The sequence below is a fragment of the Cryptomeria japonica genome, chromosome 10 (assembly GCF_030272615.1).
Source record: "Cryptomeria japonica chromosome 10, Sugi_1.0, whole genome shotgun sequence".
Lineage (NCBI taxonomy): Eukaryota > Viridiplantae > Streptophyta > Pinopsida > Cupressales > Cupressaceae > Cryptomeria > Cryptomeria japonica.
The window spans coordinates 357810408-357834017 of NC_081414.1; the positions used below are offsets into that span (position 1 = coordinate 357810408).

Sequence of the window (23610 nt, forward strand, 5' to 3'; positions counted from 1 at the left end):
TTATCTTTACATCTCTCTCTCTCTCTCTCTCTCTCTCTCTCTCTCTCTCTCTCTCTCTCTCTCTCTCTCTCTCTCTCTCTCTCTCTCTCTCTCTCTCTCTCTCTCTCTCTCTCTCTCTCTCTACGTATCCCTCTCCCCTCCCTCTCCCTCTTCCCCCTTGTCTCCCTACCTATTTCTCTCATATTATCTTCCCCCTCTCTATCCCTCCCCATCTCTCTCCCCCTCCCTATCCCCCTATTTATCTCTCTATCTCTACCTCTTCTCTACCCATATATATATGTTTATCTCTCTCTCTCTCCCTATTTTCTCATATATCTTTATCTATCCCTATTTATCTCAATTCCCCCCGCTCTCTCTCTCTCTTTCTATATCTTCCTCTCCCGAACTCTATTTTTCCATCACTACTTCTCTCCCTATTTCTCTCTATCATTATCTCTCCCTCTCTCCCTCTCTATTTTTCTATCTCTACTTCTCTCCCTATTTCTCTCTATCTCCCTCTCTCCCTCTCCCGCTATCTCTCTATCAATTTGTCTCCTTCTTCCTCTCTCCCTCGATATTTATTTGTACCTCTATCTTCCTCCCCCTCTATCCCTATACATTTCCCTCTCTCTCAATCCATCCATTTCTCTTTTTCCCTCTCCGTCCTCATAATTACCTCTATATCTACATCTATTTCCTCTCTATCTCTATATTTCTTGTTACATCTCTCCCTATATCTCTATCTTATTATCTCTCCATCTCTCTCTACTTCTATATCTCTTCCTCTCTTTGTATATTTATCTCTTCCATATATATATATATATATATAATTACCTCTATATCTACATCTATTTCCTCTCTATCTCTATATTTCTTGTTACATCTCTCCCTATATCTCTATCTTATTATCTCTCCATCTCTCTCTACTTCTATATCTCTTCCTCTCTCTGTATATTTATCTCTTCCACACACACACACACACACACACACACATAATATACATGGCTGATCAAGTAGACCCGATGGTAGACCCTTCAGTTGCATTTCCTGATCGAGAGCCTACAACGAAAGAAAGCGCAACAAAGTCAAGGGTAGCAGCAGGGAAGGATCTTACCGCAAGAACCTATACACATACTATGTCGTTGACCTATGCAAATCATACCATCATTGACCAAAGAACCGTGTTCTCCCATCCATGCCAGATGAGCCATTCCTTCTCGATAAAGAAGGTATCACCATCATTACAAAGACCACAGAAGACAGATCTTTGCTTGAAGTGATTATACGAGTTCTCCCACCAGGGCACATAGAACAGATATCACAAAGGCTGCTCTGACAACACAAATACACACACACACACACACACACACACACACACACATATACATACATACATATATACATATGTATATATACATACATATATACATATACATATATATACATACATATATATATACATATATACATGCATATACATATACATATATACATGCATATACATATACATATACATATATATACATACATATATACATATACATATATATATACATATATACATATGCATACATACACACACACACACATATATATACACATATACATACATATACGTATATATACATACATATATACATATACATATACATATACATATATATATACATACATATACATATCTATATATATATGTATATGTATGTATGTATGTATGTATATAGATAGATATACATACATACATACATACATATATGTATACATATACGTATATGTATACATATGTATACATATGTATGTATATGTATACGTATACATATAAGCATATGTATACGTATACATATACGCATATGTATACGTATACATATGTACATATATGTATACATATGTATGCGTATATGTATACATATACATATGCACATATATGTATACGTATATGTATACGTATACATGTATATGTATATGTGTACATATACACACACACATATATACATATGTATATGTATATGTGTACATATACGTATACATATGTATACGTATACATATGTATACATATACGTACATATGTATATGTATACATATACATCTATATGTATATATATACATGTATATATATATACATGTGTATATATATAGATATATATATATATAGATATATATATATATATATATATATATATATATATATATATATATATATATATATATATATATATATTTGTTAGGCTAGCCACCCTGCTTCCTCGATGTATATACATATACGTATACATATATATGTATATGTATACGTATATATACATATATATGTATGTATACGTATACATATATATGTATGTATATGTATATATATATATGTGTATACATGTACATATATGTATATATACATATACATACATATATATATCTATATATACATATATATATATATATATATATATATATATATATACATACATATATACATGTATATACATACATGTGTGTGTGTGTGTGTGTGTGTGTGTGTGTATATATATATCTTCCATCTCCTTTCTCTCTTTTTACATCTCCCCCTCTCTTGCCTATATCTCTTTCCTTCTCCATCTCCATCTACATCTTCGCTATATCTATCCCCTAAAGTGAATGCATAGTTGATTTGAAGCCATCACTTCTCCATTTAATCCTTTGTTGCACAAAAACATCACTTGCTAAGTGTTCTATCAATTGACCTCGTGTACAACACATGTATACAAAAAGTAGACAAAAAAATTTCCTTATAGATTTTCCACACCTCTTCGGCGTACCCATTGTACACCAAGGTGCAATTGCTAGTTTAATTTGAAATTTAAAGATAAATCTACAATTATAGATCTGATCAAACCCAACTCATATATCTTATTGAAAAAGTAAATAAAATAATTGTAAAAAGTAAAATCTAAAAAATGTTAAATAATAATGCAATTCGAAGATAGTTGAAATTAAACAATCTTCCATACTGCTTAATAAATTAAATTCCATACAAATTAGACTAGGCCTATCTTCCGTTTATTTAATACATTGACTTCATTAAATTCCATACAAGGTAGACTATATTGCACACCGAGCGAGTGCTATAAATTTCTTTATAAAATATTCATCGTGTCACTTGAATACAAAGATAAAGGATTAGGGTTTATACGCAGAGGAGGAAATAAATTTAGTAATCTCGTCTTTTGGAACTGTTGGAAGATATTTAGCAGGTTTGTTAACCATTTCATTACAGTTGTAGCTGTACGTTTTATTCATTTCTTCAGATTTCTCTTCTTTTAAAAATGAAATTTACCCTCACGTCTGAATTAGGGCAATGAAATAAGGTATCCTTATTTTAAGAGATTCAGATGCATAACTGATAATAACTCACTTTACTAGTGTTTTCCCTTTTACTCACCCTTCGTCCGAGTCTTTCAAAGATTCAATTGAAATATATAAGCCTCTTTTCTTTCTCAAAATTTAGAAAGAAAATCAATAAATTACTAATTCCACCTTGTCTGTAGTATGAGCAGCATAGTACACGTATCACTTGTTTTTGTTTTATATCTATACCTGCGTCTTTACTTTCTATTTGCTTGAACAACCTCTGATGCTGTCAAATCCGCTTCGGCTGTGCTGCCCAAAAACGAGCAACTCTTTTTTTCTTTCAAAAATTAACTCTTTCTATGAGTCAGGAATGTTTTGTTATTCTTTAGACTTTAGAATGACCTCTGAATAGTGCGATGCCCATTTTTTATGTTTGTGAATATATATGGAGAATATGACTTCTGATTGGCTCCGGAATCAGTAGATGGAGGTACACGCAGGTTTCGGATATGAGATTTATAGGGTTTCTGGGACTCGAACTCAGAGGTGAGTCCGATTTTTATGGGTTTCCCGCCACTAAAATCGTCCCTGGAGTGGATAACTAAGTCTTGGTACCAACATAAACAACAGGAATATCGTACCTTATATTGAGGATGTAGACGAATTGCATTCTATATATACTGATAGGTTCTATAAACAGATTTCGTCAAATTGAAAGGCATTGCCATCATCATATGTTTTGGCCATGAAATATTCAACATGAATATTGGAACCCTGCTGTTCATTACAGGATTCAAACACCTTAACCAATGAACAATGGTGTCAGTAAAAGCAAGCATGCTAAGTATGTTAAGAGTCGATGGTGAACTGTTAACTTCTATAGAGTCACACAGAACTCATCACATACAAGTTTTCCATATGCTAAAAACATGTGTTTCACTGTAGAGGAAGGCAGCACTATAATACTTTAATGATTTAAACCAATCTATCAATTCCAAGACCCAAGTCCATTGTCTACTTTGTTGGGAGTAGTAGAATCATGAAAATATAGTTTTGAATATTGTGTATGCCTTTTTCTTAATTGAGCAGAAGCAAGCATACAATATTTATATCTTAATGCGTCTTATCATATGAGCTCTTCTTGGTTGAAGATCCGAAGCAAGGTATAAGAAATTTGGCAAGCGGTAAAGATTAGGACATTGACGGGTTGCAAGCTGAATTTTAAAAATGGGGAATAGAGCTCCTTGCTCCTCACATCAAGAACTTTTTTAAAAAGGCCTTTCAAAGCAGCAGCTTTCCGGTTGAATGGACAACAAGTGTGGTGATTCCTTTGCACAAAAGTGGAGATGTTAACAATTCTTCTAACTTTCGTACTATTATGATCAATCTGCTTCTTGGAAAGCGTTTTGGGAGTATGATAGAGTGGAGAATCAGCAGCTGGGCAGAAAGAGAAGGTAAAATAGCTAAAGGACCAGCAGGTTTCAGACCAAAGCACTCCATCATTGACCACTGCATCACTCTTAAACACTTCATTGAGAAGGTTTGAGATTCACAAGGGCAAGAAGCCTTTTGTTGTTTCAAGAAAGCTTTTGACACGGTTCCTAGGGACAAACTTTGGAGTAGAATGGGGGAACTTGGGATCCCTTACGAACTCAGAGCTGCAGTTCATAAACTCTATAATCAAGTTAGAGCTTGTTTCTCCAAAATTAACCTTGTTCGCTTGTAATGTCCCCACTTTGAAATTCAATTTAATGGTAAATGATAATAATAAAATTTAAATTTAAATTTAAAAGTGTAATGTCCCCTTCTCCTTAGCACGTGGATATTCACGAGGTTGGCCTATAATTGACCCTCGTAGGCCAAGGAGTTGATTAGGGGATTGACTTGGTGGAGATTTGGTGGCTTCACATTTCATTTTATTTGGTTTTATGGCAATATAAGGGGATAACACGTATCATGAGACGTGCACTTTAATAATAATGAAATAATATTTTAAAAGTGCATTAAAATAACATGTGTAATAAAATAATAATAAAGTGTACCTACCCCAATCTTCTAGAAGGAATCTTATGATGAGTTATGGAAAAAAAAAAATAGAAGAGGGGAATACATGGTTGATCATTAGTTGGTTGTGGAGCCTTCTTGTATTGTGGTTGTGGAGCCAAGGGATCTTAGGGAATGACACCTCCCTTCGATCTGCATAATTGAGGAGGTGAAAGATCCTCTGAAGGGTTGCCTTGAGAGTGAGGGACATTCAGTTCTTCACATTAAGCTAATTAGAGTTTTTCATATCTGTTCATAGTGGATGATTTCGGTTGAGTCTTCAGATATTCAGGTTTGATGATTTCAGCTCTTCATTGGCTTATATGTGCATCGATTTTTATTTGAAGGCTAGGCCATTCTATTGGAGGTTTATTGGAGATTAGATTGTGGAGATAACAACATATAATTGACCCTCATAGGCCAAGGAGTTGATTAGGGGGTCGACTTGGCGGAGATTTGGTGGCTTCACATTTCATTTTATTTGGTTTTATGGCAATATAAGGGGATAACACATATCATGAGATGTGTGCACTTTAATAATAATGAAATAATATTTTTGAAGTGCATTAAAATAACATGTGTAATAAAATAATAATAAAGTGTACCTACCCCAATCTTCTAGAAGGAATCTTATGATGAGTTATGAAAAAAAATAAAATAGAAGAGGGGAATACATGGTTGATCATCAGTTGTTTGTTATCTTCTTGTATTGTGGTTGTGAAGCCAAGGGTTGTCCGTAGATTTGATCTTAGGGAACGATACCTCCCTTCAATCCGCATAACTGAGGAGGTGAAAGATCCTCTGAAGGGTTGCCTTGAGAGTGAGGGACATTCAGTTCTTCACATTAAGCTAATTAGAGTTTTTCATATCTGTTCATAGTGGATGATTTCGGTTGAGTCTTCAGATATTTGGGTTTGATAATTTCAGCTCTTCATTGGCTTATATGTGCATCGATTTTTATTTGAAGGCTAGGCCATTCTATTGGAGGTTTATTGGAGATTAGATTGTGGAGATAACAGCATATAATTGACCCTCGTAGGCCAAGGAGTTGATTAGGGGGTCGACTTGGCGGAGATTTGGTGGCTTCACATTTCATTTTATTTGGTTTTATGGCAATATAAGGGGATAACACATATCATGAGACGTGTGCACTTTAATAATAATGAAATAATATTTTAAAAGTGCATTAAAATAACATGTGTAATAAAATAATAATAAAGTGTACCTACCCCAATCTTCTAGAAGGAATCTTATGATGAGTTATGAAAAAAAAAAAATAGAAGAGGGGAATACATGGTTGATCATTAGTTGGTTGTGGAGCCTTCTTGTATTGTGGTTGTGGAGCCAAGGGTTGTTTGTAGATTTGATCTTAGGGAATGACACCTCCCTTCGATCTGCATAATTGAGGAGGTGAAAGATCCTCTGAAGGGTTGCCTTGAGAGTGAGGGACATTCAGTTCTTCACATTAAGCTAATTAGAGTTTTTCATATCTGTTCATAGTGGATGATTTCGGTTGAGTCTTCAGATATTCAGGTTTGATGATTTCAGCTCTTCATTGGCTTATATGTGCATCGATTTTTATTTGAAGGCTAGGCCATTCTATTGGAGGTTTATTGGAGATTAGATTGTGGAGATAATAACATATAAATGACCCTCGTAGGCCAAGGAGTTGATTAGGGGGTCAACTTGGCGGAGATTTGGTGGCTTCACATTTCATTTTATTTGGTTTTATGGCAATATAAGGGGATAACACGTATCATGAGACGTGTGCACTTTAATAATAATGAAATAATATTTTAAAAGTGCATTTAAATAACATGTGTAATAAAATAATAATAAAGTGTACCTACCCCAATCTTCTAGAAGGAATCTTATGATGAGTTAAGAAAAAAAAAAATAGAAGAGGGGAATACATGGTTGATCATCAGTTGTTTGTTATCTTCTTGTATTGTGGTTGTGGAGCCAAGGGTTGTCCGCAGATTTGATCTTAGGGAACGATACCTCCCTTCGATCCGCATAATTGAGGAGGTGAAAGATCCTCTGAAGGGTTGCCTTGAGAGTGAGGGACATTCAGTTCTTCACATTAAGCTAATTAGAGTTTTTCATATCTGTTCATAGTGGATGATTTCAGTTGAGTCTTCAGATATTCGGGTTTGATGATTTCAGCTCTTCATTGGCTTATATGTGCATCAATTTTTATTTGAAGGCTAGGCCATTCTATTGGAGGTTTATTGGAGATTAGATTGTGGAGATAACAGCATATTTCCAGGTCTGAGACAAAGTCGACCAGTCCCTCTATGCACCTTGATTTTGCTTATAAGTCATTGTGGAGGCATCCTTTCATGTGTTTGTAGACAGCGATTTTATCTATAAGGAAGGGCGATCCTCTTCAATGCATTTTGGAGGTGATTTGAGTGAAGTTGCAGCTTGTATATCAGTCTGAATCAGATTCGTACCCTGCCTCCCTTTCCCACGATTTCATTCATATCTTCCATTTTGAGCATCGAACTTGGTATAGGGAAATAGCGCCATACTTGGGAGAGGACAGCGATCATTCCTAGGGGTCTAAAGGAGATATTTCGAGCTGTTAATTATTTGTTATCAGTCATTCACATCTGCAGCAAGGCAAATTAAAGAACAGTTCGATTTGGCATTGGGAGGGCTTCAAAGACTTGGATATTGCTTGATTCTTTATCACCACACTTAAGCGATTCATACCAGGTTCATTTGCAAACAGAATTCATTGTACATTTCAGTTGATGTGCATAAGTTTATGAGTGCCATTGTCCTCAGAAGTCTGAGAATTAGTAGTTGTTATCAGTCCACGTGTTTGATCTTTGTAATGTCATATTGAGTTATCATATGAATAAAGGTTGAAGGAGTTTATGGCTGCATCTTATATGATTAATTTCTGAGGTTGTGCGATAACTATTCGACATAATGACAGTTGGTAGTTGTCCATGTTTGTGAGCTTCAATTGTCTTGTTACTCATCTAGGTTGTCGTCTAAGCAATACATGTTTATCATACTTTCATTTCAAATTATTTTTGAATGTTCTTTCATGATGAATTAGTGTTTGATGTCCCTTATATTAAACTGAAACTAAGACCAGCAAAATGAGACCCTGTTAGCCAAGTGTTTGACGAAATATCTAGGCCAAAAAATCAGAATTGAGAAGGGACATTACAAAAAGAATATAATTAAATATAAGTAAATTCTAATTAAGTTCATAAGTGGTCAAAGACATGAAATGAAAAGCTTTGATTCCCTCAAACATGAGATACGAAAGGGAGAAGAGAATCTCATTTGAGGGGGATAATTTGGGAATTAGAGGTGCAGATCTGATTGTGAAAGGTTGTGTCCCTTTCAAAGGGGCAGAAATAATTAAGAGTTGCACTCTTTCAAAGGGCGCTGATGGTGAAAAGGTGTGCCTCTTGCCAAAGGGCATACATGATGAAGAGGTGTGACCCCTCCCTCACATTGAGAGATATAAAGGAAAGGAATCAAAGCATCCAGTGAGATCACCATCGATCAGATCAGATCAGATCAGATCAGAACTGTTATTAAGTTACAGGCAGTAACATCTTTGTTCTTGGTTGGGGATGTGCTTAATACGTATGCTTAATATATGAAGCTTGATAATGTTCTTATGCAGAACTCAGTAGTAAAATTAATACAGACTGCAATATGTATGACAGTCATACTTAATTTCTTATATATCCATAACACATAAATCAGTCGGAGAGAAATAGACTGCACTCAGAATTGGATCAGACTCAAAGACATAGACCTGCAGTTAGCCACATCGAAACTGACTGATTGCTTATAACAGCTTCTGGTTATGATTACCAGTGATTTCCTTATGCAGATAGAATACACATACAAATAGATTAATATGCAAGATATATACAGAAGTTCGATCTACAGTCTGATCTGAATGAAAAAAGAATCTCTCTAATCCTCCCTTATCAATTGAGAATAGTAATCTAGGGCAAGATTTAGGGCAAGCCCAAAAGGGGACATTACATCGCCCAAAGAGCAGTGACAATCGTGCCAACAATTGGAGAGATTGCTATGAAACTGCAATCTTCCTCTATGTTTGAGAGGGACAGCTCCCTTGTATGATAGGGTTTTTTAGGATTTTTGTGTACTTTTAACTTGAAAGTACATAAAGGAGAAAACATAAAACTAAAAGAGGATGGATAACAGAAACCCTACTGGAAGACATACGAATACCAAAAGTAGGATTCCATAAATGATAACGATTATAAAAGGGATTATCACCAAATAGGTTTAGTCACGCAATGATGATGAAAGAAGTACAATAAACCTCAACATACGAAGAGACAGGGTGTATTGTTGATTTTAACACTTTCAGATTAATGTAAACTCAGAAAATCAGAATTTAATTACTAACTAAATTGATTAAATGAATAGTTTATAGTTTTCCATATTTAAGCTTAACCAAGAAAAGAACACAATAAGTACAAGACACAATTACCCTGGGAAAACTTCCTAGGAGGAAAAACCCAGCCGGAAAAGATCCTCAGATTTGATTATGGATTAGATTCATATGATGATTACACACTTATCTGGAGTACAGATGTTGCTGTCAAAAGAAGGATGGCAGATTTGAGGTTGCAGTCCCCAAGATTATCCCACTGACACAAAGATGATGATTGCTGCCACTTGAATGATATTTGCTGCACCTTGAACTAGTTCACAGTCCTTCAATAGGGTTTGCTGAGCCTTCAAGGGAATTCTCTGTGTACCTACAATGGTTCGCTGACTTCTAATGGTGATCTGCTGCCTTCTAAATATAATTCGCTGAATTCAGAGATGCTTGCTGATGTATATAGGTAATCGCTACTTCAACCTTCATTGAGCAGATGTATATATATTTTGCATGGCAAGTTGTAGTGTGTGATGAAATGAATTTGATGTTCATTTATATGAGGAGCAAGGTTGATTAGTTAGGTCGGCCTCACTTTTATATTTAACCTTTTATTTATTAATTTCCCCTTTTATTGAAATGCCTTAACAAAATAGGGTAGGTCCTATTTGTGGGTGCACTTTAGAATGAGGCGTGTGGTTTAGAGTGTGCCGTGAGAGAGGGATCAGCCCTACACGCTGAAGGAGGGACCAGACCCTTAGGCGGATTCCAATGTTGCCTAAGGCAATTGGAATCCGCCATCCCTAATTACAAACAATATGTATTAGCACATACAAGTCAAGATACCAGAAAATGATGTGTTTCATCAAATCGATTACATATATCATTGAACTGAAAACCAATGAATTCAACCAATACATTCAACATATGAGAAATTAGCAATAATAACTCACGAATACATTTGAGACATACAAACTCAATACATTCTTCATTATTCTTTTGAAAATCTACAAGTTCAAAAACCCTTAGGAATGAGGTATGAACAACAAAAGTTCTCACATAGTACCTCTATAAATAGTTTCTCTATAAAATTCTGCAGAGTTTCCCCTTTGTAAAAGTCCCTTTTACAATGCAAATATCCTTGTATTTATAATCTTTTGAGGATAACTAACTAGTAACCACCTAATAACTACCTAGGTAACTACCTTTCCATTTTGAGAAAAATAAATGAGCTTTATTTTAGTTAGAAATTTCTTAATTTTTGCCTAAATAAAGTTTATTTTTTAACTTGATTACAAACATGTGACATAAAGTCACTTTTTACAAAAAGGAATTGTAACTTGTAATTCATGAGTTACCCTGATGTGCTTCTTCATCTTTGTCAGCTTCACTTGATTTTGTAATCATCTCACCATCCAATGATCGTATGCAATAAAAACACCTTGTACAATTTGTTTCTCTAAGAAGCCAACTATTTCAATTACTATACCTTTTTTACACACACAGTTTGGCACATTTGGATGAGTCATTATTGCGTGAGAGAGGGAGAGAGACTAACCACCTCTAATGCAGACATGATGATCATCTCCATTACCAAGAACCTTATCACAAGAGTGGCATTGTAATGCATAGAACATCCTTTGGAGTCATGTATTAAATACCTGTCAACGATCTCATTGATTGAAATAGTGAACTAAATATATGAAGAACAGATTCCTTTTCTTTTATTTCAAAAAGTAATTCCTCTGCTTCATTTAGTCTCCCTCCTTTGCAAAAGTCATTCAAGATTATATTACGAGTGATTGGAATCCCCTGCGATAATTTTGAAATGTAACTGAAAATCCTTTCGTATGTTGCTAACAATCTTTCATAATTTGGCAATCACCATTTCATGAGAACAAACATCTCATCAGACTGTTCACATGCTCTGTCTCTGCTTCCACGTTCATCAAAATATATCAAAGCATTGCCAGCTTCAATGTCTTGACAAAAAATTAACTTCGGAGAGAAATTTAGATTTACACTAGTCAATTGCTTTAGCTCGAAGGTTTCAAAGCAATTTTGTATATATCATGCATTCAACATTCCGTCTGTGAAATCCAGATTTCTGCTCTTTTACAGGCTGATAAGAGGAAACATTATCAAATAATGTACTTGCCTTGTTACCACCTTCACATTCTGCATACATGTTTACGACAACACTTGTAACAATAACATCTGACAAAATTTCTCTGTCCTTGATGCTTTGATGGATGTCCATACCCTTTTCTAAAGCTTCCATTGATGTGCACGCTTGGAGGACGCTCAAAAAAAGTTGTTGAATTCAGTTGTATGCATACAAACTGCATTTGCTTGAACGTTTTTAAAACTTTTCCAACAAATTTATTGTGTATATATCTGCAATCATGAGCAAGTTGTAAGACCACATTTCTTTGAGCGTTTTGTCAAATGGTTCACTTGTCTTGTTGTTTTTCCATGCTGCAAACATGTCTATCAGAACATTTACAATAAAAACACCCCACAAATTTCCTTTATTCTTTCTCTGCTTCCGTGGATGCCATTACCCTGTCTCACCTGTAGTTGTTGTATTCCTTGTGACGACATTTCTGTGAAGCATTTGGGAGATAGTTAACATGCATGGTCCGCACTTTCATCTTCCCTGGTCCTGTATTCATTGCGTTGCATGCGAGGGCATTCTCTTTGGGTGTACTGCCAACAGTTCCACGTTTTGTCTAAGCTTCCACGTATGGCACACATTCCAAAATATTCCATCTTTGCAAAGCATTATATCAAACGATTTAGGTGCTTTGTGATTCCATATTTTACATGCAATCTATGAGCACAACTGCAAACACAACATTTAACAAAGACTCTTCATTCCTTTTTGTTTTTGTGGATGTCCATACACTATAATAAAGCTCCCATAACTGCGCAGGCCTGGAAGGGAATAGAGAAAGGTTGTTGATTTTGGCTTTATGCCTACAATTGCGTTAGCTTAAAATTTTATAAAGCCTTCTTAAAAAGTCCATTCTGCGCATATCCTGCAATTATTGCATTTGATGAGTTAACGTCTCTTTGATGCATTCTGTCAAACAATTCAGCCGCGTTATCTATGATACCACATTTTGTATGCAGGCCTATGGGAACATTTCCAACTATAATACAGACAAAAATCAATATTCTTGTACTCTTCATAGTATCCATTCGCTATTTCAAAGCTCCAACGTTGGCACGTCTATGTAACCACATTTTGCATGCATATCTAACATGGCACTCACAAGTACACCTTCTGATAAAGGTCTTGACTTCTCTGTTCTCGCAGCCAGTTGCATTTGTTTTGAATTTATATTGTGCATTATTTGTAATTGTGGCATTCATGAGAGTACATTCTTTCGAGGCAACTTGTCAAACAATTCATTCGCCTTGTATATGATTCTGCATTTTGTATGCATGCCTTCAGGAGCATTTGCAGCAATAATAAGCCTTCTCTTTATGCTTGGATGGATGTTCATAACCTGTTCTATAGCTTCCACTGTGCGGGCATTGAAGATGAGCGGAAGTTTGGAATCAACTGCACCAGTCTACCAAACCGTCCAATTGCTGTGCATATGCTTTCCACAGTTTGCAAGCATGTCTGCAATCACTGTCTCTTTCAAAATTGTCTGTTTGAGAATATTTGCAGCACTCACAGCCATGAGTTACATTATGTGAACAAGAAGCCTTTAAATAACTTCAGAGCGGTTTCAAAAGTCCGTAGGTTAAGATTCTTGGAATAACCGAGCATAAAGTTAGAAATTTTGACTTTCAGTCCCGAAAGTTAGAGTTTTGGAAAATAGAGCGCAAAAGTTAGAATTTTGGAACATAGAGCACGAAAGTTAGAAATTTCAACTTTTAGTTGCAAAAGTTAGAATTTTCAACTTTCATACGCAAAAGTTAGAACTTTGGTTGGGGTGTTCTAGAGATAGACATTAAGACTTCATATGACAACTTCGAATGCAAAAAGTTTTAATTTTGGATGTTTCACAATTAGGGCAATAGAGCTAAAATCAGAACAAGGGAGGGGATGTCTGAATGCTTTGGAAGTGACATTGGGGTTAAACAGGGGTGTCCTCTCTCCTCCACTTTGTTTGGACTATATATTGATAAACTTGAAGAGTGGCTAAACAAGAATAATGGTGAAGGTATTCAACTTGCAGGTTATGTTGTAAAACCACTTTTATATGCAGATGATCTTATTCTAATTGCAAAGATTGTGAGCGGTTTGAAGGAACATTTGAAGGCACTTGAACTATTTTGCCAAGAGGTTGGAATGCAAGTAAATAATAGCAGGACTAAAGTCATGATCTTCTCTTTGAAACGAAAGAAACGACAAATTAGCTTCATGTTTGATGGCTGGCCGTTGGAGATAGTGGAAGAATACAAGTACATGGGAATTAATTTCCACCGCAAGCTCAGCTGGGAGACTTGTAGGTCAAAAAGGATTCAAGGAGGATGGAAGGCCTCTTATTTCTTGCAAAACATATCTAGGAAAGCGGAATTATGGGATTGGAAAACCAAAAAAACTTTCATTGGTTTGTTGGTTACACCAATTGTCCTTTTTGGTTGTGAGATTTGGGGGAGTAACATGTCAAACCAGAAATGGAGGCAACTAGAAAGAATTCAAAAGCATCTAATCATCAGTAGTCTCAAAGTCAAGTCAACAATTCCCTATGAGATTCTTTTAGCATAAGGAAGAATGTTTCCAATGGAGGCCTCAACAATAGTACATTTGCTAAGCTATTTAAAGAAAGTTAAAAACATAGATAAGCAACATGGGCCCAAAATGGTTGTTGAGGAGGAATTAAAATGGAAGAAGTAGAAAAACAAATGGATCAGCAAGTGGGACATTGATTTGCAAAATTGTCCCAATAGTAATGATGAGATAAAAAACTGTAAGAAAAATTTAGAACTTCCATGTGGACAAAGCAAGTTGGTTGGAAAAAACACATTATATCAAAGAGTTCAACCCCCTGGGGGAGCATGATGAAAAAGACAACCTAAGGACAGCAATTAAGGGAAAGGCTAGATTTCTAGTTGCACAAATCAGAATTGGGTCCCACCATCTTAGATGTGAGACAAGTAGATGGGCAGTCCCTAAGGAGGAGTGGGATGAATGAACTTGTCTTTTCTGCAATAAAGGAGTGGTGGAAACTGAATGGCACTTCATCTTTCAAGATATCCATACTCAATATGACGACAATTTGAAGGGGGTAATCTAAACAAGTTATTTGAGGAGGCAAGACTTCACAAAACAACGGGCTTCTTGATCAAGATCCACAACAAAAGAATCAGCAACGAAAAGTGTAAATGATGTTCAATTCTCAATTCAATATGCAAGATATATTCTAGTTTATATTTTCTTGATCTATGTATTATCTATTTATATGATAAATCTGATTTTCTTCTTTTGTATGGCAGGTGAGAGGAGCATTTATTGATTTCGATGTCCTTTCTCACAAATGCCATTTGATATATATATGCAAGCTGGGTACGATCAAGCAATGCCTTGACCGGTCATGTCTTTTAGACATGTCCGATCAAGACATTACTTGATCGTGCCCCTTTGCTAATCGCAATAATAACAAATGGTGTATGTTTAACAACCGATACCAATCGGTGTATGTTTATCTTAACAACCGATACCAATTAGTGTATGCTTAACTTCACAGCCCGATACCAATCGGTGCATATTTACCTTGCCACTCGATATTAATCGGTGCATGCATAACCCGATATCAGTCGGTGCAAGCTTATATTGACACCCAATACTAATCGGTGTTTGGTTGATCCGATAGTCATTTGTTTACTATTAAATATGTTAACCGATATAAATCGGATTGCATTGGTTAGCCCGTTTTAATAATCGGTGAACACAAATAATGTAATCGATATTAAATCGGGATTCTATGCTATAGGATGATTATTGATAGTTAAGCATTTAATCGAACTAAGTAGATTGATCATATACAAATGAAGAATGGTTATCAAATGAAGGATTAATAGCTTGAAGTTCTTCATCATAATTATCGATAGGATAAATGATTGAATGAGAGACTTCATTTATCTCTCATTCAATCATTTATCTTATTGAAGCTATCATGCATTAACAAAAAGAACCTGAAAATTATTAACAAAGATGCTCTTGGTCCCATAGTCCGATGGTCTCGTGGACGTCATTAAAACTCATTCATTCATATTCTTGATAAAGTATGTAACTATTTCATAACCTTTGGCTGCCTTAGACCCCACTAATTAATATGGCAACTATATACTCTAAAGCCTTTCCTCATGTATTCTATTTATGCGACTAGTTAAGTACATTATTTATCGTTGCATGGCCACATTAACACCACCTATCCACAGTGTTAACACCTTTCTACAATTAAGATTTTTTCCCACTTTAAATGCACTCCAGAATCATACCTCTTTTGGCGTCTCATTACATTTCATCCCAATCCTTTAATGTGAAATCTAATTCATCTTTGTTTACCGCTTCTTCCTTTGCTGTACCAACTTTCCTGTACCACCCGATTAGTGTTCTTTGCATGAATCATCCTGCTCAATAGTTTGTCTAACTTGTCACCAATTCTACCTTCACATTATCTCCTTATCTTGTTGTATTTTCATTATTTTGTGGTACAACATACCCACTGTAGATTGTGTAGCAATATGGTCTTCTTTGTCATCACTGATGATTCTTTCCTCCTTGTGAAGTTCATCAGTGTTACTTGATTGACGAATTTCTTATTAGGGATGTTACTGACTTACTTAACAAAAAAGTTGAAAACAGAACTAAAATATCAACTTATGTGATGATTTATTTGGATTCAATTGTATCGTTTGGAGTCAATCTTCATTGAGTCATATGTCCTAAGTAGTAGTCCACTTAACACTCATTGCATGGTTTGGGCACAACATATGCTGAAGGTTTTGAAAACAGGGTAGTGAGCTCAGTGGGCTTGATTGTGGGTGAAATTCTATGGTTAAGCGTGTTTGAGCAGAGTAGTACCTCCCAGAAAATTCCACCGCTTCACCACTGTGAGCATCACCTACATGTAATGAGTGCTAGGGGGACCATTCATGGTTGTAAGAGCTGTGATTTTGTTAACTATGAATCATAGATCAACAAGGATTATGAGGGCGAAAAAGATTGACTCAAAACTATGCATATTGAGTTCCAATAAGTCGTCACATGGTTTGATACACTATGAAAGATCACCATATAAAATATCAACTACTGATGAAACTCATCTTAAACTGCATCTGTCTGTGCACAAACTTGGTTAGACTGAATAATTTCTCCTTACACATAAATGGTTCAGTCACTGCATATCAGTTAGAACTTAGATTGTATGAGGTGTCCCTCTGTAGATAAGCTTTGACTAATTTGTGCATATGTATGTCCTCTGGACCGTTTGTATTCACTCAATCTCATCTTTGTAAATCTGTTTGCACAGAAGTAATGAAGAATGTATAGCATGAGGTTTTGTTGTCATTTCCCTTCTCATTCATTTCACTGTGTATGTTGTTGTCACAATTCCATAGGGATATATCACATGTATACTCATTAAACCCTATTTCTTGATGATTTATGTAGCAGGACAACCATCAATCATTTGCTCAAGCCACTGTTATTACCCAAGCTTTATTAAAGGAGTTCATTCTATTCTCCTTTTCTTGGGTGACATTAAGATGGTTGCATTGAAAATTCCAATGATTGTCAGTGAAACTTGAGAACTATATTTTTCTTCTTAGCTCTATAGGTAGAGGAAAATTCCAGTTCTGATTATATTGCAGAAACTAGTGGCAAACATCTTCTTCATATTTCAGAATTCAGATGCAAAAGGACTGTGAAACAAAGGAACAATAGTCTAATAGAGTATCATAGCGTCAACATAAAGCTTCACATAGAAGCAAGCCCCTTTGGCTTCATGTTGCATTTTATCAGGCAAACATATCAAGGCTAAATAGTTGAATGGTTTAAAGTTCTGAAATGTTCTGTTTCATGCTATACAGACAATGATGCGGATAACTTATACTCTGCAACTGATAAAAGAAAAAAATTATACAAAAAGATTCAACTGCTGGTTGGATCTGCAGCTGTTTTACTTCTCAACATAAAACTTCTAGATGTTGACATTGCTAAAATTTAATATTGGTAATATCTTAAATTTCTTTTCTTTGGTTTGTTTTGTCCTTAAGTTTTTGATACATATTTAGCTGCTTCATTTGAAGATTCTATACATAATGATCCCGTTTGATTGATATTGTTGTTGTGATTTGTATGACTATTTATTTTGCCCTCTGGTGACTGTTAAGATTCTATATTGAACCGAAGAAGTTGAGAAATACAACTTCAAAAATCCCAAGAACATCTGCAAGTAAAATACTTGTCACAAGAGAAAAATGGAGGCAAAAAAACAATAATGGCTCTGAAGAAAAAGATTATTGTTCAGAGAGGGAATGAATAAAGAAATACAATACAATCCTTATAAAAGGAGATTAGCAACCCTAAAGAAACCCTAAAGGGATAATGTGTATTTAATAATTAGAATACCTACAACATTATTAAATGCCTAAGTTTAGCTTAAGTGTAGAGGATAATAGACTAATAATTAGCCACAACATGATAACTCTAACATCCCCCTTTAAGATGAACTTAGGGAGTAGCTAAAAACTACTAAGAACTAAAAACTGCATGAAAGTAACAATGGGTCTCGACAACTAGGCCTGATGAGGTACCCAAGTACAAAAGATCTCTATAAAGCGGAGAAATGGAGAAAACCCTGTGGGAAAAAACTCTACTCCAAAACAAGATGAAGACTAGTGAAGGATTGAAGAAGCCTCCAAACTAGAGAATGTTCCAGAAAATAGGAACAAAGGATGAACATGAAGAACACCACTGAAGTACGAAGCTGCAAACACTGTCGAAGAATAACTGTCGATCTGAAGAACCTCTATTGAAATAAAAGATGATCAGGTAGAAAAGATTGTAATTTGCACGAGTGCCCTCAAATAACACTACTCGAATTAGATGGCAAGCAAAGACAAACAACTAAACTCGAAGATACAGATGGCAAAAAACACCAAAGTTTGAAGAGCTGATTAATCGAAGATGGAAGGTTGCCTACAAAAAAAAATAATGAAAGAGTGTCCATATAGTAAATGATCCATCTCACTGAAATGCATAGGTAACCAGCCATTGCATCCGCCTAGTAGATAGGAACAAATACTGAATACATAGCTCACTCCAACAAACCAAGGAAGCATTAGAACCAATAACCAACAAGAGAAACCCCCCCATAATGCTGACAAGGGAGAGGTGACAGGTACACTAAAACTGAATGCCAAGAAAAATTGCATGTCGAAGACCCAGGAACATCGAGAGTGCAGGAGGAAGTACAAACACATATGAAGGTTAGTGTCGTGGAAGGAACAACAAGGAACACTCACTTAACACACATCATGAGGCTAATGTCGTGGAAGGAACACTCACGTGATAAAGGTAGATGACAAACAAAGGCAAATATCAAACCCCCCATGGCATTTTATAATGGAGTGCGAGTACAATAAGGCACAAGATGTGCAAGATCCTAAGCATGCAAGGCATAGTGGCATTTCATCTCAGTGCGTTTGCAAAAGGGAAAATGCTTACAAAATGATGTATACAATGTTCTAAGAAGACAAGGCTGAAAATACATGAAGAACAGCCAAAAACAAGTCATCCCACGCAAACAAGAAGCTTCCACAATCTCATATGTCCAAGTAATTCACCAGTGTGAAAACACAAAAAATTGAATAAAATGCACCTGGAGTAAAATTTGGAAAAAGTGCATGGATTACTATGAAGAGCTCTGAAACACCGTCTCAACGTCGTTGGAATCGCGAAAAATGGAGAAACTAGTGAAAAGATATGAGCTTGGGATTGAAAACAACATCTCTGACTTCAAATGGCTATAGAATGTACCAGTAACAAAACCAGGTGATGAAACCCACAAATCTGGAAAGTAGATGAAACTAGCTTTTCGACGATATCTCGTTTGCCAAAAAACGATATCGTATGTCCAAGTTATGGCCAAAAGAAAAAAACCCCTCTTTTAGGGCACAAAGAGGGTCACAGGGGGCCATGCAAGTTGTTCGTACTGCTGACGTCAGCAGAATATTCCTAGAATATTTTCTGCTGTCAGAAAAAAAACAGGTCGTCGGTAAAAATACCACCTACCGAAAAAAATAATGTCCATCAGGAAAATTAGCGGGGGTTGGAAAAAATGTGCGGGGCCAGAAAACGTCGGCGGGGGGCTGGCGACGGCGAGACCCAAGGTATGGACCGGCCAAACGACGACATCTGCACGAGGGCCAAAGGGTGGCGGCACTTGCATGAGGGCCGGAGGGTGGCGACAATTGCTGCAGGTGGTGGGGTAGGGTCCACGGCCCACTACGGGCCGTACGAACCTGTAGAGGCCGTCGACCCCCTACCCTTTTTGCTTTTCAAACAAAAAACATTTTTTTTAAAATGGTTTTTCAAAATTGTTTTGCTTTTCGGCCTAGGTAAGCTGTAAAACTGCCAAAAACAATTTTTTTGTTTTTTTTCTGACAAATTTCTTGAAATTCGTGCCCAAAATTGGGCAAAAACCAATTTTTTTTAGAGGCTAAAGTTGTCCAAATTTGACAAATTTAATATGAAAATAGGGGTTTGGGGTGTTATGAGCTCAACGGTGAGGTTCGTTTGAGCCCAAAATGTCCAAAAAACAAAGAAGCACCACAAATCCAAATAAAAAACTTTGAAAAAACTTGAAACCTTAGCCCCCAAAAAATCTTCTAAAAAATCAGGAACAAAAGTAGCAGTAGATGTAGGCTCTGATACCATGAAGAAGTTGAGAAATACAACTTCAGAGATCCCAAGAACACCTGCAAGCAAAATACCTAACACCAGAGAAGAATGGAAGCAAAAAAACAATAATGGCTCTAAAGAAAAATATTATTATTCAGAGAAAAAGAATTGTAATACAATCTTTATAAAAGGAGATTAGCAACCCTAAATGTGTGCAACCTTAAAGGGATAATGTGTATTTAATAATTAGAATTAAATACGTACAATATTATTAAATGCCCAAGTTTAGCTTAAGCGTAGAGGATAATAGACTAATAATTAAATAAATAATTATTAGCCACAACATGATAACTTTAACAAACCTTTTATAATTTATAATTTCAACAAACTTTATGAAAATATTTTCATGACAATATTTTATTATTTTATGGCCTAGCAGGTTTTGAACTTTTGAGTACTATGGATGGACCTGCAGTGCCTGAACCTGTCGGTTACATTTGTGGAGGTACGTAGATTGATTTTCCTTGCCCTCTCAAATGGATTGATAAAATTGCAATTCATTTGCATTGTTCCTTCTTTCTAAACATTCACAGTGATTTAAGATGCATTGTCTTAATGTTTTTCCAACAATTCTGTCTCCTCATTCTTCCCTGATAATGTAGACTGTGGAGCTGAGAATGCACTGAAGCCTGGCGATGTAATCCAGTGCAGAGAATGTGGTTACCGTATCTTGTACAAGAAACGCACAAGGAGGAGTAAGATTTCGTACCTTTTATTGTAGCAATGACTTTTTACTGCCCTACTCAGCCTTGTGACTTTCTAATTTAGTTTCTTCCATTAGTTTGTTGTTTAATGAAACAGTATGATTTTGAAAGGAAAGAAAATTAAAAGCACAAAAATTTAAGGTGAATGATGAATGCCAATTGAAAACAGTTGAAAAACCTGAAAATTCAAAGTGTGTATAGGTTACAGCTATTGAGTAGATGCAAGTTTTCAAAGCCTGTTAGATCTCCACTGTATGATTGAAATTTTTATTTTGATATGGTCTTGCTTATGTTGATTTATTTTATCTTCTTAATTCAGTGATCCAGAAAAGATTAGGTTCACATCTTTAAATGTCTTTTGTGCAGTTGTTCAATACGAAGCTCGCTGAACTGATTCCATAGAGTCTGGATTATTGTGGGCAAATTTTGAATCATGTTTGATCTTGTGGATAAAATTGTAAATGAAAAATAATTCTTGTTTTACGATACAAAACTTTATACAGATTGACTCAGTATATAGTTCTTTGCAAGCCCTCAGTCTTGTGTAGGGTTATTTTGACTCAGTATATAGTTCTTTGCAAGCCCTCAGTCTTGTGTCGGGTTATTTTGAAGAACATTGTTATATTTGGACCGTTTTTAATGATGTTTCTCTCATCTACTTTGAGCAATCATACTGGGGATAAACAATACATAATTTTTATTATATAGAGCTAAGGAAACTTTCATAAAGAAAGTTTTAATGGTCCTCTATTTCTAATCACTTTATATTAAGATTATTGAACTTGATTGAATGAAGCAGCCAACTTGTTAAAGCCCTTTATTAAAACCATTACTCTTCATTTAGGAACCTTAGAGAATTATATCTTCTGCAATCTAGGAAAAGTAATTTATGAACTGAATGTGAGTGTTTGTCTTCTTGGTTGTTGCATTCAGTTGAATACCTCCAGCGGATTGTCATAATGGATTTAATTGTTCATTTTGCAATTTATTTTTGTTGTTATTAGTTTATGATGTTTTTAGAGAGACCAATGAACTATATGTGACAGGTTTTAAGTTGTAAAAAACAATTTACAAGCATTATTCAATTTATTTGTTATGAAATGCCAGGTGTGCCACTTGAATCGAGGGTGATAAGTAGGACAAGCAATATCTCAAATTGATAAAAGGTACACCTTCGCCCATGGAAAAAGTGCTATAACTATAAAAAGCTTGGCTGAAACACCAAGGGCCACTGGAGGCAGTGCAGATCTCAAATGCTGCAGTGAAAAAGTTGTTCTCATACTCCTTGGCACTTCTAGCAAAGCAATATCTCCTCCATCTTTTTATCCAAAATTTGACAAACATTAATACAGCAGATAACCCATTAAACAAAGAATATTTCATTTTTCTCATCCTTGCTGACTACTCTCATCAAACGTTCAAACCTTGGCTCTGCTACCATTCAGGTCACTGTAACTTATTTTACAATCCGTGAACGTTCTGATCAGTAGATGCCTACTCGCAAGAAAAATAAGATGGTTTAAATTCCCGACACTTTCTCCTCATGCTGATGCAGGTCTCTTTGTGACTGTTCTAGATTGCTTTTTCCAAAGAGAATTTTGTCTTTTATAACTTCTTTTCATTGACAAAGAAATATACTTTCTTCTTAGACGATCGATTTGAGAAATAATTTAAGAATTCTGACAGTGAACCACAAGGACAGGCCCCTCCAAAATCCTTGCATTTCCGGGACGGGGACATGGGAACTTGGAGGGGACATCCCCTTGCTGTTCCAGGGACGTTTCCAGGACCTCCCTTGCAGATGGGTTGCTTCTGGGATGTTCTCTTTTTTCATTTCCTGGCATGGGAGATACATGGATGTCTTTGAGACATCTGGGGGACTCCCAGGCCAGGCAGTGTTAAAAATCCATTTAAAAAAAAATTAAAAATTTGAAACTCGTGCCCAGGCCTGAATCCTAATGGCCTATGGGCCCCACCCAGACCCCAAACACTATAAATTTGCCTTATAACTTCATTTCAAATCATTCCCAAGTTTCAGAATAGTAAGGATTTTGTGTTGGAAAAAATAAGTGATAGAATTGTGAAAATGCCGTTCACCATGAAGGTTGTTAGTGTGGTTTTTGAAGGCCTTAATTTGTGTTTGGTGGCGGGGCTTTTGCTCCACAATCCCATATTGTATCATGACAAGGAATGTGCCACGGGTACTACTCCTGGACCCTACAAGGGACACTGCCCCCAAACCTTCA

At 35.8% G+C, this 23610-nt stretch overlaps 1 protein-coding gene across 1 annotated transcript; it reads left to right on the forward strand.

The window, feature by feature from the left end:
• The first annotated feature begins 3037 nt into the window (after nucleotides 1–3037).
• On the forward strand, nucleotides 3038–22162 carry LOC131042802 (DNA-directed RNA polymerases II, IV and V subunit 12). Its single transcript, XM_057976123.2, has 4 exons — nucleotides 3038–3197; nucleotides 21040–21105; nucleotides 21263–21355; nucleotides 21731–22162. The coding sequence occupies exons 2-4, from the start codon at nucleotides 21060–21062 to the stop codon at nucleotides 21751–21753; spliced, it is 162 nt and encodes a 53-aa protein (XP_057832106.1). The 5' UTR covers nucleotides 3038–3197; nucleotides 21040–21059; the 3' UTR covers nucleotides 21754–22162.
• Nucleotides 22163–23610: the final 1448 nt, after the last annotated feature.